At 40.5% G+C, this 15,801-nt stretch overlaps 2 protein-coding genes across 2 annotated transcripts; both read right to left on the bottom strand.

Moving 5' to 3' along the window:
• Positions 1 to 4,692: 4,692 nt before the first annotated feature.
• Positions 4,693 to 5,800, bottom strand: LOC127756679 (osmotin-like protein). The gene has a single exon (XM_052282043.1). It carries the CDS (start codon positions 5,639 to 5,641, stop codon positions 4,940 to 4,942), a length of 702 nt encoding a protein of 233 aa, XP_052138003.1. The 5' UTR covers positions 5,642 to 5,800; the 3' UTR covers positions 4,693 to 4,939.
• Positions 5,801 to 12,481: 6,681 nt separating this feature from the next.
• Positions 12,482 to 13,323, bottom strand: LOC127756822 (uncharacterized). The gene has a single exon (XM_052282199.1). The coding sequence runs from the start codon at positions 13,277 to 13,279 to the stop codon at positions 12,785 to 12,787; it is 495 nt and encodes a 164-aa protein (XP_052138159.1). The 5' UTR covers positions 13,280 to 13,323; the 3' UTR covers positions 12,482 to 12,784.
• Positions 13,324 to 15,801: the final 2,478 nt, after the last annotated feature.

Genomic DNA, 15,801 nt, shown 5'->3' with positions numbered 1-15,801 from the left:
ATTAGTTTATTTATTAGTAATTGTTATGGCTTAATTATTTGTCTGAACTCGAAGGATTATATACGTGGCTTATTATTTGGACCATCAGGACTCCTGCAGTAGTAGCTATTAATTGCTATTCTCTGATTCAATCTCTTTTAGTTTAAAGAATAAAACCTAATCCCATTTCACTTGTTGACATGATCTTCATATAGCTTTTCTATAATTTCAACTATTTTGAATCAAAATGGTCGCTGCCTCTGGTTTAGGTGCAGGCCGGCGTCGGAATGGCGGTTTGTTGACTTGGGAGGGAAGGATGGCTCGAGGCAGAAACAATGAGACGCACGGGTGTTGACGTGGCGGAGTGGGAGCTATAGTCCGAATTGATCTTGTATCAGATCCGCAACCGAATGAATACGTTTATTTTTCAAGTGATTCATATCATCATCGTCAAGTATATCCGTTTCAAATTTCATTCCAATCAAATAATCCATAGTAGGCAATACATCTCACGATAACAGAAAGGTGATGTTCTGAAGCATATCAAGATTTGTTCTGACAACTTGGCTGGGTAGAACTCTCCACATAAGGAGACAATAACAAAGCTTAGCATATTTGGCATCGGCGGTCATCCCACCATCTCCGCCCTCTAATATCCAGAAGACTAGGAATGGGTGGGAAGAAACACCGACATGTGGGCCTTATGTATTTATTTTATTAATTTTTTAATCGGTCTGTTGCTAATATGTAGGTGTTATTTTTATTAATTTTTTTATAACTATAGTGTAATGACATGTGAGCACCACTAGCAGGCATATCAAACGAACACTAACTCAACATGTCATGTAGGTGTCGCGGTAGTCAAAACCGGCGAGAAACTAGTATTGCACCAAATTTTAATAGTTGGAGGGATGGTCGCTTCGGCCCATGTAGTTTGGGCCGGTCGTACGCCACACCGCGTTCTAGCCCAAGTAATGAAGGATGGGCCGTCCGTCTGCATGTCATCCTAGGCCCAATTCGAACAGTGGTATCTTAGCTTGTGTTTGGGCCATCCTAACCTTCAAAGCCTCTGCGAGGCGTCGCTCATTTCGCTGTGATTCTGTACTGTGGTAGTTGAGGCATTGCAGCCTCCACGTACCACATTCAACCTTCTACAGATCTTTCCTTTACTACCATGGGATTTTTTTTAATGGCTGCATAACTAAACCTTTTTGTAATAACTAGTCAAGAGTCAAGACATACGAATGAATTAATTATTGTAAAATCAAAAAATGCACTTAAAAGAAGTTTTCTAAGAAATTATTATTGTACCTATTTCCAAATTAATATCTATAGTTTCCTTGGAGGCATTGTTTTAGCATACCCCTTTCCTTTCCCTACCATATTCTCCGGGTGAAAACCTTGCTTCGGTTCCGAACGAGCGGTGACGGCTATCCATGTCGCATCTTCCTTGGGGCACCGCTTTGGAGAAACCTCTTCGTGTAAGGATATTGTCATTGGCCTATATATTGGCTTCGAACTTCAGTCCTAGGCCTGGACGAGGCCTTCTAGCTCCACATTTTGTTTTCTTTTCTCAGTTTGAGTTATCTCTTCTCTTGTTTGGTGTGTTCAACTTGTCTAGAACTACACTCTCTTCTGGAGTAGATCTTTGTAATAATTGGCTGTATTTTTTTAGCAAAGGCTGGAATATTATATTCCATTATCTAAAAAATATCTATAAGTTGGTATATTTTGGAACAGAGATTAACTCCATATTTAAATATAGGACTTTATTTTTATTTTTTATAAATATTTATTAGAACTAGTAACATGTTTCTATATTATAACGGATCAGACCTATATAAATTGGGATATGCTATAAGCATAGGGGATAGGACATTGGATCTGTGATTACATATGCGCGTTGCACGCGAGAACGCAATGGGAGAAGAGGAAGTTTAGTCGTGTTTGCAACAGGACATCTATATCTATCTGTCTATCTATATCTATACTTATATCTAATTAAAAAATAGGTAAGGCTTCCAGTTAATTTTTTTCGTCCGTCGTTAAAGCGTGGGCCCACGTGATATTTCGCCGCTAATTCACGAATCCGGACGCCTAATAACGATCTATGATGCTCCGGAGATAAAAGAGAAACAGGAGAAAGCGCAAGCAGCCCAGCCAAAGCAGCAGCAGGTTGGCCCAAAAAAACAAACTCAGTCCAGCAGCCAGCCCACAGAGCAAATGATTTTTTTTTAATTTTTTATTAAAATATTTATAAAGCTAATTTTGTATTTCAAAAATTTACAAAACTATTCACCCGCCGCCATTTGGGAGGGCGATTTTCTCCCGAAGGGCGATTTTCGTGACGTGGCAGATGACCGTTGACTCATGCAGATGACCGTGGCAGACGATTTACTCAGGCTATACTTAAGATTCAATGTCTAAATGACCAAGGTGTGGACAAATTGTGTTGGAAGCACAACTCTTCAGGTGAGTGCACTTCTAAAAGTGCTTATAATTATCATTTCAAGGAAATGAATCATGTTCAAAGTGCTATTCCCACTCTTCATCTCAATCTTTTAAAGAAAACCTGGTCAGACAAATTGATCCCTCCTAAAGTTAAAACTTTTATGTGGAGACTTATTCGTAATGCTTTGCCAACTGCAAATAACTTGCATTTTAGAATTCCAGACATTCTTGATTCCTGTCACAGGTGCAACTCGGCAAAAACTTCAGTTCATCTGTTCTTTCATTGCTCATTTGCCCGTCTTTCCTGGATGCTCTCTGATTTCAAGTTGAATTTCCAAATCATTGATAGTATGAATTCAGTTCCAGAGATTATTTCTTTCATTCTAGCAGCTTCTTCTAAAACTGAAAGCTTTCAAAAATTTTGTATTTTTCTCTGGTTTATCTGGAAAGCTAGAAATGGTTCCTACTTCAAAAGAAAAAACTGGGAGCCTTCTCAAGTTTGCATTGCAGCTGATGTTATGGCTTCAAACTATAACACCTTAACACAAGCTCAAAATCAGGATGATAATTCTCTCTTTTTTAATTCTCCTGATTCAAATATCTCCATTCCTTCTGGAACAAGATGTTTTGTTGATGCTTCATGGAAGGATGATAAGTTAGGTTTTGGTCTGTTTCTTCATGACCCAACATCTCACAAGGCTTTATTTGTAAAGGCCAGTTCTGACACTTATACTTCAGCTTTGCAAGCAGAACATGCTAGTATTTATGTTGCGCTCTGCATTTGTCAAAAACTTAAGATCACAGATGTGGTCTTTCTTTCGGACAATCAGGTACTTGTGAAACAGCTTCGTCAACGAAATTTTGCTGCTCATCCTCAGCATTGGAGTCTGCTTCCCCTGCTCCAGAGATCTGAATAAGATGGCTGATTTCTAGCAAAAAAAAGCAATGATAGAATTACAACAAAATAGACAGCTGCCAATTCAATTTCTCTGTCAAAATGTATCCCATTCCTTGCTAGTATCCAACTGTCCTTCTAAGGCAGTTACCCAAATAGCCCAAGTGGCTAATGATGTAATCCTTAATCATGTGCTGTGCTTCTAAATTTAATATATTTGGTTCTCAAAAAAAAAAGGAGGCTTGCCCAAGGCTACTATACTGAATAAAGTTTGGATCCACGCCTACCAGGAATTGGATAAAAATAAGGAGCAATTTTATTACTTTAAAAAAATAAAAAACAATCACATGTCTTTCTTTTTTAAAAAAACCATGTGATCACCAACAAAATGAATTATTTACCGACAAAATAAATTACTTTTAAAAAATAGAAAACAATCACATGTCTTTCTTTTTTAAAAAAAATGTAATCACCAACAAAATGAATCGTGTTTACATCTAGATTTTTTCCTCGTCAATTTCTCATTCGCCGTAGGACATCTAACCACATCATTTTTTTTCCATTCATTGTGCGATTTTCTTCTTTTTTTTTGAAGTGAAAGCTATTCTGCGATACACCAGTTTTTTTCCTTTCCATTCATTGTACGATTTCCTTTTAATTTTTTTGAGTGAAAGCTATTATGCGATTAGAATGCAATAAGGTTGATCTGATACCTAGCAAAACAAAAACATTTCTGGTACTATTACTCTCTTTGAAATATGTAAAAACAAATAATTATATCATGTTAGCGTCTTACTTACACTGGAAAGATTCGATTTAACTATAAGGAACTCAATTTAATCTAGTGGAATTTTACTCCCACACACCCATTTTTACTTTTTTTTTTGCTTTACCCAATACAACGCATGGGTATTTATGCAACACATGGGCATTTTGCTAGTATCCATATATAATTACAGATTGATTGGGTGGATGTGCTTTTCACGATTGGGGATTGAATGGATGGATAGACTAATCATAAAACACAATAATAACATACTCTCTCCGTCTCATAATATAAGAAATTTTGGATGGACGTGACATATCTTTGTTCAAATTTATTGTACTATGATACTTCGCATCTACACAAAATCACCTATATTATGGGATGGAGGGAGTACGTGTGAAAGAAGAAAATGATGGAAAGAGAACAACTACGTTTTTACTGCAGGATAATAAGAGAAAATAGACTGGAACGCTTTGGTTGCTGTCCTGCAGACATCCATACAAAACAAACAATCTTTCCAATAACTTCCATCCCCGTTCACGTGCATATCTACTGTTGTCGCTACATCGTCGGTTCGCGTCAAACAGACATATATAGTACGTGGCAATAAAAACACATCAAAGCATTTTTTTTTCTTACATAAAAAACAAAATACGTTTTAGATTGTACACGTACAACACTAATACCAGACGGTGCCCGTCCGTACGCGTACAGTCGACATACGGTGTACACATACGTGTACGCACTGTCATTATTATTCCCCCCTACCCACTTCTACACACAGCTAGCCCGTACACGTGGCACACGCAGGACGCGCCACGTGTGCACGACGAGGACCTCACACACAGCTAGATGTTAGCGACGACGGTGCGGATGAGCTCCGGCACGGCGGCGGCGACCATGGACGGCTGGCAGAAGACGACCTTGAGCTCGCCGGGGGCGAGGCAGTGCTGCGGCACGGGCTCGACGTCGCTCCCCGTCGTCCTCGTCAGCGGGCACCGCGCCTTGAAGTAGTCCGCCGTGCCCCGGCACGCCACGACGGCGCCGCCGGCGCCGACGACGCGCTGCGACCGCGGGCACCCGGCGTTCAGGTCGGCCGCGCACCCCAGCGCCGGGCACTGCCCGCCGCCGGCGATGGCCTGCGGGCTCACCACCGCCGGGACGTTGAACCCATCCACCAAGCTCACGCTGTACGCGGCCAGGTCTTGTGCCCCCTCCGGCGAGTGCACCACCAGCTGCACCACCGTCGCCGGCGGCGCGTTCCCGGTCTCGCACCGCGCCAGCCCGCCGCCGCCGCCGCACCCGGTGCGCGCCACGACGCGCCCCGCCCAGAAGCTCGCCGGGAAGTCGTACGACACGAGCCCGCGCCCGCCGCCGTCGAGCCGGGCGGTGTTGCCGGAGATGGAAGGGAAGCCGGTGTTGGGCGTCACCAGCGGCCACACCGGGTACGGGCACAGGTTGTGGAGCGTCAGCTTGGTGGCGGCGGCCACCGACGTCGCCGCCGCCGCCACGACGGCGACGAGGAGAACGAGGGCGAGCTGCTTGGCCATGTGTGTGTGTCTAGCTTTTCAAGGGAGTGAGTTGGTGAGGATGGGGGTGTGGTTGAGTGGTAGCAAAGGTAAGCTTTATAAAGGCGAAGGTGGCGGCCGCCATTGTCGTAGCTTGGATGCACACTAATCCAAAAGGACACGCAAGAATCGATGAAGCTGCTAGGTCATCAAGCTAGCTAAGAGCAGATACAATGACAGACTATAAATCAATTATAAGCACGTATACAAAAGATAATATATAGGCAAAAAGATAATATATAGGTGAGAGAGAAGAGAAGCAAGTTACGGATTTATAGCTGGCTGTAGCACAAACGGTAAAACACTTTGTGTGTGTATAATAGGTGATACCAATTATTATTGAGGTGATACAAATTATATGAATCATCTATTAGATTGACTATAAATAATTTGAAGATAGTTAGCTACTATATCCATCCCAAAAATATAGCTACCTAGTAGTAGATGTGACATTATCTAGTACTACGAATCTGGACAGCAGTACAAGATAATATCACATCTAGTATTAGGTAGCTATATTTTAGGACAGAGGAAGTATATTATTAAACTTGCTCTAATATCAAAACCTTGGGCTGTAGTAATTGTTTATGAGATGGGATAATGATGAAAAGTGCATGCTTTGGAATTTGGATTAGTAAGAACTGATGAATCTTATAGGGTTCCGTCGGATTTATATTCATAGCTCGTGATGCTTTTGTTATTCGATCGACCACCTGTGTTTAAATTATTCCAAAGAGAAAGTGATTAATTTGCTTAGTATATGATTATATGATAGCCAGCTAATTAACTTCACCATTTTAAAAGAGATATATATATATATATATATATATATATATATAAGGATTTCACAACCAAAGTATTCCATGCACTCAACGCTCACTGCATAAAGCCTAAAACTGCGTGCGCTGTAGCTCGTGTGATTGCATCCACAACCCAAGTGTTGACTGCCCTAGGAAACTGCGCGCGTGCTTGATGCGAAGCCAAGAACCTTCGAAGAACCAATGAGCATGGAAACCTGTTCTGGAAAACAGTGAACGTATTCTTTCTTACCCTTCTTACTCCGTACGTATCAATATAAGTAACCTAATATAAATGTGGTATTTTCTAATACTAAAAATCACAACAGACAACTATGACATATCCTAAAATTATAAATTTGGACAATTGTATATCCAGATTCATAATCCTAATTCGTAATCATAAGATATATAAATGTAAGTTGCACTAATATTGGATGAAGGGAGTACCTAGTAAAATACAATAAGCAAAATAATACCACCACATAGTATCACGGCTCTAGTGGTGTCTAATTCAGTATATCATGTAACGAAGCGGTTAGCTAGAGTGCTACTACCAACAAACTACAGGAGTAGCGCACAGCTAGCAACAATTCTGCACGCGCGTACGCAATCCGATAGCAGAGAACCCAGCATGCATTGGTTGTAATATAAGCAAGTTTATACTACATCCGTCACAGGGATGGATTTCGACAAATATATGTGCACACACATTCTCAAAATCCCCTTTTATTTTACAAAGAATGTAGTACTAGTACTTATATGTACGGTGTTGATTGCTAGCTAGTAGAAATTATTATCAATGTTGATAAAGTACTACTCTCTCCATCCTGAAATATAATCATTTTCTAAATGCTGCTAAGTCAAATATTTTTAACTTTGACCATTAATAGCTTAAAAAATAAAAATGATCATTCATGTAAGAATAATGTTACTAGTAGATTTATCATTCAATAAACTATCGTAATATACAACTCTTTTTATTTAAAACATATTATTTTTTAAAATATTTTTAGTCAAAGTAGCGTCTCAATGACTATGTCGAAGTTTAAAAATGCTTATATTTAAAGTATTTTATTTTTTAAATATGTTTAGTCAAAGTAGAATCTCAATGACCATATCGAAATTAAAAAATGCTTATATTTTAAGATGTAAGAGTACATTTTTTTTCTTTTAACATTTAAAATTTATCTTGAAATATATCTACTTCTATGTCTAATCGCCTACTCCCTCGACTCAACCATCTCTCTCATTTAATGTCTCTACATGTACTCTCATCATCACAACCAATCAGAACATTTCCCTAATAAAAATTTACCGATGTTGTTAATCCCTTCAAATAATATTTTTTTCTAAAGTTAGCTTATATTTTAAAACAAAAGGGAGTGTTTAAAATGGAGGAGCACATTAGGATGTCCTTGTCAGCATAAGGATCCATAGACAATAGAGAGGTAGCTAGGCAGCTTTGATCCATGGCGGCATGGCTCCATGATTTGGACTGTTATCACGAGTCATGATGCCTCCGGTCGGCCCACTCGAGTGAACCTCAAGCATATGCCGCCTTTCGCATTCAGCCTTCTCTCAAAAAGAGAAGGGAGAAAAACATGGGCAGCCTTTGCGTACCATGAACAGACGCTTAGTCACATTGGCATAAACTTTTTTCAGATTTTCATATCCCTTTTGAGATTCTGCATGTACTATATGTCTAAATCAAATAAGTAAATCTTGTCTGGAGAAGTAACTTGATCAATTATGGGCATCCTATTTTTACGCTTTAAATACAAGCGCAGGATTGAGTTTCTCTTCTTTTTTTTTCACAGAGAGAGAGAGAGAGAGAATCAAATAATGTGACCAGCGGTAGACTATGGTTGGGCTGGAGTAGGCTGTAGTTACAGCTGTGTTTGCATCCCCATGTTTCTAACTCATCTCACTCGTTTTTCGCGCGCCCGCTTTTTAAACTACTAAATGATGTGTTTTTTTACAAAAAGATTCTATACGAAAGTTGCTTAAAAAATATTAATCCATTTTTTAAAAAATAGCTAATACTTAATTAATCACACGTTAATAGATCGCTCCGTTTTTCGTGCAGGAGGGATTAGTTCCCATTACTGGAATCCGAACACAGCGTTAACCTTGTAGCCAAATTAAGCCACCGGTCTTGCGGAAAGCCCACTTTGATTTGCAAGAAAAATCTATGAGATTTTGAGGATTTCATTCATACATGAAAAAAATATAAAAGTCATTTGAAACTATCATTTCTTTTGAAATTCTTATAAAATGGTCAATTCTATAGAGATTTTGGTGAAAAGTTAACAATAGCTCAAACCTCAAAATTTCCCTTGAATATGTCTCTTATCTTATTCCAATGTTTCTCTGTAGCCTAATTAAACGTCCATTCTTATGTTTTACATTCATCTATTTGTACTTGTTTATACTTTCTCACTCGCATAATAAAACAATAAAGAACTGAATAAGACATTTTATAGTACAACGAATCTAAACACTCTTTTGTTCAGATTTGTTATACTATGAGTTCCATCCGATTATAGATTACTTCATTACTTATATTATGAGACGGAAGTAGTACATTTTATTAAAATCATACGTTTTTCTATTTCTTCGTTCTTTTTTTCATCGTGCATTTCGAACAAGCCCTGCGCAAACATAAATGCAGTTTTTTTTTTTTACGTGGGTATTAGCAAGTTTAGCATTTGTTATGAATTTTGTCGTCCAAACTGGAAAAAGGATTTTCTTGAACGAATACAGTGCATTATTGCTAAACGTGCATGTCTGTAAATTGCAATATAATGCAAATTACAACAATTCGGAGGCTTCGTGCTTGATGTACTGTGTATTAAATGCAGTGTCCGTGTACAGATCCACACGTGCTGCTTTCAACAATCGGAGGGTCAGGATAAGAACGATGACTGTGAGTGTGGGCGAGGAGGTTGAATGCATGCTGGATATGCCATGGAATCTACCCATCCAGCTGTGTTCTTTCTTTTTCTAACTATTTCTTCCCCTGAATGAAAGAACGACAAGAGCCAGAAATTGTTACTGCTTCCTCCGTACTATAATATAAGAGATTTTAGGTGAATGTGACACATTCTAATACAATAAATATTGACTAAGATATGTACTAGGATATATTACATCCACCTGAAATCTCTTATATTATGTGACTCACCCCAACATTTAGTGTTGTTCAGATCTTCACAATGTAGAGCTTATGGCTAGAGATGGCAATTTTGCCCATAGGTCCGGGTATTCGTGGATACCCGACCTGATGGGCATGGGCGTGGGTGTGACTTTTTACCCGTGGACATGTCCGTTCGAGATCCGAAGACGTTATGGACAACAACCAGGTTTCATTTTTTATCCGTTAGTAACTCATGATCGACCTGATACATATCTATTAGCTAATTTCGACTCATCTCTGAATTCTTGTACCCCTTTCTCTTGGTTCATTTGTGATGCTAACTGTTAATAACTTGTGATGTAATTAAAATTACTGTTGATAACTAATAATTTGGTAAATTATTAGTTTTGTTTCTCTTTGGTAAATTACCTATCATTGATAATAATTTTGTTTTCTTTCACAATCCTACCTAAACCTTAAATATTTTTAGGTCAAAAATGCATAAAATGCTTTTTAAACCTAAGCCTTCAAATTTTACAGTGTAAAAAGTACCACCCTTGCGTTCTTCAGGTGTTGGACGGAAGAAATCAGCTCCGATTATTTGGTGCGTACAAGGCTGAAACTGCTGCAATTAATCACATAATCTCGAACGTTGGGCCGTACGTGACGGGCCGGCCAACGATTTATAGCGTAGGATAGCGTAGGAATTCATGGCCTCGTTAGGTTCTTTGATTTATAGGAAAAACATATGAATTGTAGAGGATTTTAATTTTATAGAAAAATTTCCTACGAAGTCCTTTGAAACAAAGGATTGAATCATATTTAATCCTTTGAAATTTCTATGGAATGGACAATCCTATAGAGATTTTGGAGGAAATTTAGTAAGAGTTTCAACCTCTTGTTAACTTTCCTTTGAGTCTATTTCTCTCATCCAATTCCTTTGTTTTTCCTGTGGTTCAATCAAATGGTCATTCATGTGTTTTTTCTGCGTTTTGCAATCCTCTGTTTTACACTTATATTCCTATCAAAATCCTACGTTTTTCTTATTACTACGTTTTCTCAATCCTGCGATTCAAAGGGGCCTTTAGTGTTGGGTGTCCACTCCCCAGCATGGACGGTCGATTAGAGCTACAACTCTTGAATTTAGTTTCAGGAGTTGTGTCTGAAGTAGAATTGTGAGGCTGACTAAACCCTACTTCACCTCTCTAGTTTATTTTGTGAGAGTGCTTCATTCAACTCAACTCTTATTTTAGGTGGAACTGAAACTGTTTGGCTGAGCTCCAGCTCCAAACAAGTCCAAATTGGGCTGTCGCTAGAATTGGTACCTGACCAGAAAAAAGAAGAGCAAGGAGGACAAGAGAGGGGCAGACGAGACACGAGCCTCATGACCTTATTAGTTGGCTTATGCTTATACTTATAAGTTCAAATTTAAATTTTAGAATTTAATTTTGGATTTGATTTTTTGTTTTTTTAATCATAGTTTATTTTGCAGTAAACAAGCTGTGCATTTGCATAAGTAATAGAAGTGTGATTAATCCGGTCTCATTAATTTCTTGAGTTTCAGGTTAATTAACCAAGTTAATCGTCACTTAGTACAAATTTCCATTCATTTTGCATTTGGTTAATTTTGCATTTGGACCAAATGGTCGACAGAAACGAGTGGCTACGCTTTTTATCTGCTTGTGCAGGGAATGGGCCAGAAGATACTCTGTTAATTTTTTAGATCTGAGCTCTGCCGGGCACGCGTGCATGCTGGAATCATACTACTATTCAGATCAGGTAGCAGTAGCACAACGTAGGGGTAGTTGGAATACAGGGACACATCGATGTTTAGACATTAATTTAAACTGTTAAACATATACTAATTTCAAAAATTAAGTACATATATTGAGATTAATTTACGAGATAAGATTAATTAATCCATGATTTGACAATGTACAGTTACAGTAAATATGTGCTAAATATAGATTAATTAGACTTAATAAATTCATCTAGCAAATTAGACTCTATATGTGTAATTAGTTTTGTAATTAGTCTATGTTTAATAATTAATACACCAAATTAGTATTTAGTATAAATTTTCTAAACTAATCATCAATTTGAAATTCACATCTCGTGCTTGAGGAATGTTTGTAGTATCTGCCACCACTGCATTTATTTATAATACCTATGTTCATGTTTACTATTAGAAAAAATTATTGGTACATATGCTTCCCAATTTGTCATGATTCACTTTAATTCTTGCCTTATGCCCAATTATTATAGCCTTATTGTAATATTCCTTTCTTAAATACGATCAAAGAATTTGCATATTTATCTTCACTCTGATACTCTGTTAAAAGAATAAACTACTCCTTCTGTACTAAAATATAAGTATTTTTTAGACTTCGACGTAGTCTTCAAAATGATACTTTAACCAATAACATTTATAAAAATAAGATGTTCTAAATAAAAAGAGTTTCATATTATGATAGTTTGTTTAATGATAAATCTAGTAATATCAATTTTACATGATAGATCTTTTTAATTTTTTTTGCTATTATAGTCGAATTTAAAAATGTTTGATTTGATACTGTGCTAAAAATAATGAGGAGTGAAGTACTTTCTCTGTCCTAAAGACCAAACTAATAATGAGGAGTGAAGTACTTTCTCCGTCCTAAAGACCAAACTATAAGACCAAACTATAAGTGAACGTGACTCCTTCTAGTACAACGAATCTGAACAGAAGATCCCCTCTTACTCTTAGGTTGTTTTTTTTTTTACGGATGGAGTAGTTATTAAGCTACTTTATCAGTTCATCTTTCCTTTCCATTATATTTTTGTCTATGATTATGATGATAATGTTCAGCTGGAGTTTCACTGCTCGATCAGGCGTCCACTGTCCAGTAATATAACAACACTGGCACACTGCACTGCAAACAATGCATGCACATCAAATTATCGAGGATTAATCAACAACACGACAAGACAAAACACGACGCACATTACGAGGACATGTCGACATCAATGCATGCATGCATGCGATGACGTGACACTGTCACACACTGACACACTCACTAGCTAAAGCTAGCAGTAGCTACATATAGCTAGTAGACGGACTCGACGACGATCCAAATGATTAACTTAAAACTAATAGACGGCCTAATCACCCACTAATCCAAACGAAATTTAACCAAACCAAAACCAAAATCACGGGCTGTAGTAGATGATCTTGAGCTCGTCGACGGCGTGGCAGTTGCCTCCGGGGACGGCGTCGGCGAAGCACTGGCCGCCGCCGCGGCACCCGGCGGCGGGGCAGTGGCCCTGGAGCGGCCGGCCGTGCGGCGTCACGGTGACCTTCACCGGCGACCCGGCCTGGCGGTTGTCCACCTGGTACCACGCGCCGCCGTCGGGGCCGACGTGGAACTCCACCACCGCCGCCCCCGGCGCCGCCACGCGCCCCGTCCACAGGCACGTCGTGAACTCGGCGTGCGTGCCGTGGCGGAGCACGTAGCCGGCGCCGAACAGCGCGCCGCTGTTCGCCAGCGGCGTTTCGGAGAGGGGCAGGTCGCGGCCGGAGAGGTTCTGGATCGTCACCTTCCTCGGCGTCGCGCAGCCGGTGTAGGCGCCGGAGGCGGTGGGGGAGATCGCCGCCGCCGCCATTGCGGTGGCGAGGAGGGCGAGCTGGAGCTTGGAGATCGCCATGGATGGATTTTCTTTGGGTTGGGTTGGTTTGGGAGGGAGATTTGGGGGTGGTATTTATAGCGGGGGATGGGGGGTTTGGGGTTAGGGGGTTAACTAGGGTTTAAGTGAACCAGTGGTGTAATTAACGGGGTGATTAATTAATTTGATAAATAATCTGTGAGGGAGCATACTGGACCTTGCTAGATAGGAGTAGATCGATCGAGCTGGTGCTGGTCAGCTAGGTAGGGACAGTGACGCGGATGAGATCGATCGAAAGCTAGCTTTGCGTGTCAGAGGCAATACTGCCTCCATAGGAGTAAAATTTAGGGCGTGTTTAGTTTACCCCAGCTACCCTAAACTTCTAATTTTAAATCACATTATATTACATCCAAAATTTTCCTACACATATAAACTTTTAACTTTTTATTCCAAACTTTCAACTTTTCCCAAATTTTTAACTTTTTTTTATGAACTAAACATAGTCTAAACAGAATAACTCCCTCCTACCTATTTCATTCTTTAATTTTTTTTTCAAAAATCAATTCCTATCTGTAGTGATCATGTGCTAAATTAAATTTTTAATAGAAACCCAAGGAGCCATTTTTATGTTTAATGGTTGCATGTTCATTGGTTTTGGCACATGGTAAATGAATTATTTTTTTTTGTCTTAGTGTAAAAAGAAATAGGACTTAGACTTTTCGAAGGAGAGAGTAATGTTTAAAGTCGTAGTATAAAATATTTTCCCTCTAATCTATTTTAAGTGTAGTGGTGGGCTTCTATCTCAAACGTTTGATCATTCGTCTTATTTTAAAAAAAGGATAAGTCCATTTTACGCCCTTCAACTATTTACCTTGTCTAAAACACACCCTCGAACTGTAAAACCGGATATCTAACACCCTCGAACTGTTAAAACCGGAGACTTTACCCCAAAAGCAGTTTTAGGCTGGTTTTGGTACAATTGGATGTCACGTCGGATGCCACCTCTAAAAAAGAATTCCACGTCACTAAGAGGGAGAGGGGGTCCCACTAGTCAGTACACCCCTTTCTTCTTCTTCCTTCCTCTCTGCTCTTTCCCCTTCCTCCCTGAAAATCTCAATGGAGCAGCCGAAGTTGCCGACGAGCTCCCTCTGTCTCAGCCTCCATCCCGTTTTCCACTGGCCTCACTCCCTCCAGCCCCCAGCAAGCTCTCTCCCACCGCTTTCCTGCCACAAATCTGCCCTCCTCCATAGCGGGTTGAGATCGGCACACGAGATAGGTGGTGGCCAAGGTGATGGCGGTGGCGAGCGATTGTGGAGGGGGTCCCTCGAGCTCCACGCCCTTCGGCCGTCGCCGCTAGTAACGCCACCCAACGAGCTCCAAGCCCCTTTGCTGCCACTGCCAGGGAGGAGAAAGGTCGGGTTGGGGGAGATTGGTTTGGGCAGCATGGAGCTTGTAGAGCGTGGTGGTCTTGCCATCGTCGAGGCCGACGACGACGATCTTGTACTTCTTCGCCGGGAACATCAAGAACCACACCCGCGACATCCACGCCCCCATCTTCTTCCTTCTTCCTGCTGCTCCTCGAGCCGGCAAACTCTGCACCATGGCCGTCGCCGTCGAGTGCCGCGAGCTCCTCCCTAGGCCATGCCACCGGCCGAGCTCGCCGCATCCGGCGTCACCACAACCGCCGTCATCGTCGCCAGCGGCCGGCTCCACGGCCGACGGATCCGCTGCCCCGCGACCTTCGGACGCTGGTCGACCTAGCCGCAGCTGCAGCCGCCGCCGCCGCCACCGCTCCCGTCGTCGTCGCCGTGCCTGCCACCGTCACGGATGGGAGGCCGCCGCCGCTGCCGATGCCGAGCCCGCCGCTCCAGCCCGCCACGCCGCACAGCTCCCGTCGGTGAGAGAGAGAGAGGAGAGGAGGAAAGAGAGAGGCTGAGAGGAGAGGAGAGGAGAGGATTTTGCTTCAATAATTTTGCTGACTTGGATTGACACGTAGATGCCACGTAACCAAAAAAAAACCACTTTGATTTGGTTTTGGGGGCTCGTCTTTAATAGTTGGAGGCGTTATATACCCGGTTTTGTAGTTTGAGAGTGTATTTTAGACAAACACAAAAGTTTAAGGGCGAAAAATGGACTTATCCCTTTAAAAAATTTTAATTTCTTTTAAAAACAAGTCACGCATAAAATAATATTATCATTTAGTAAAAACTAAAAAAAACTAATATTTTTTTTATATATAAAATGGATGGTCTTGGAAAAAAAATACACTTAAAATGGGACGAAGGGATTATCATATTTATATTAAATTTGTAGGTTTTTATATCTTATTGTAGATTTATTTATTCGGAATGGAGAGAGTGGATGCGGATGATGATTGATGAGTACTATGCATGCAGGTGTAGGGTTTGGGTTGTTTTGTAGCGCGTGGCTGCAACGTGAGTCACACGATCCATGTACTGCAGCTCCGTGCATTGTAGCTTCGGTGAAATGTGTGTATCGCGTGTAAATTTGCTTTTCTTTTTTTTTTTCGTTTTTACTATTGGGTTGGTGGCAGTAAAATGAAG

The sequence above is a fragment of the Oryza glaberrima genome, chromosome 12 (genome assembly GCF_000147395.1).
Source record: "Oryza glaberrima chromosome 12, OglaRS2, whole genome shotgun sequence".
NCBI lineage: Eukaryota > Viridiplantae > Streptophyta > Magnoliopsida > Poales > Poaceae > Oryza > Oryza glaberrima.
The sequence above is the reverse complement of the archived record's forward strand: the minus strand, read 5'-3'. Positions and strand labels throughout refer to the sequence as shown.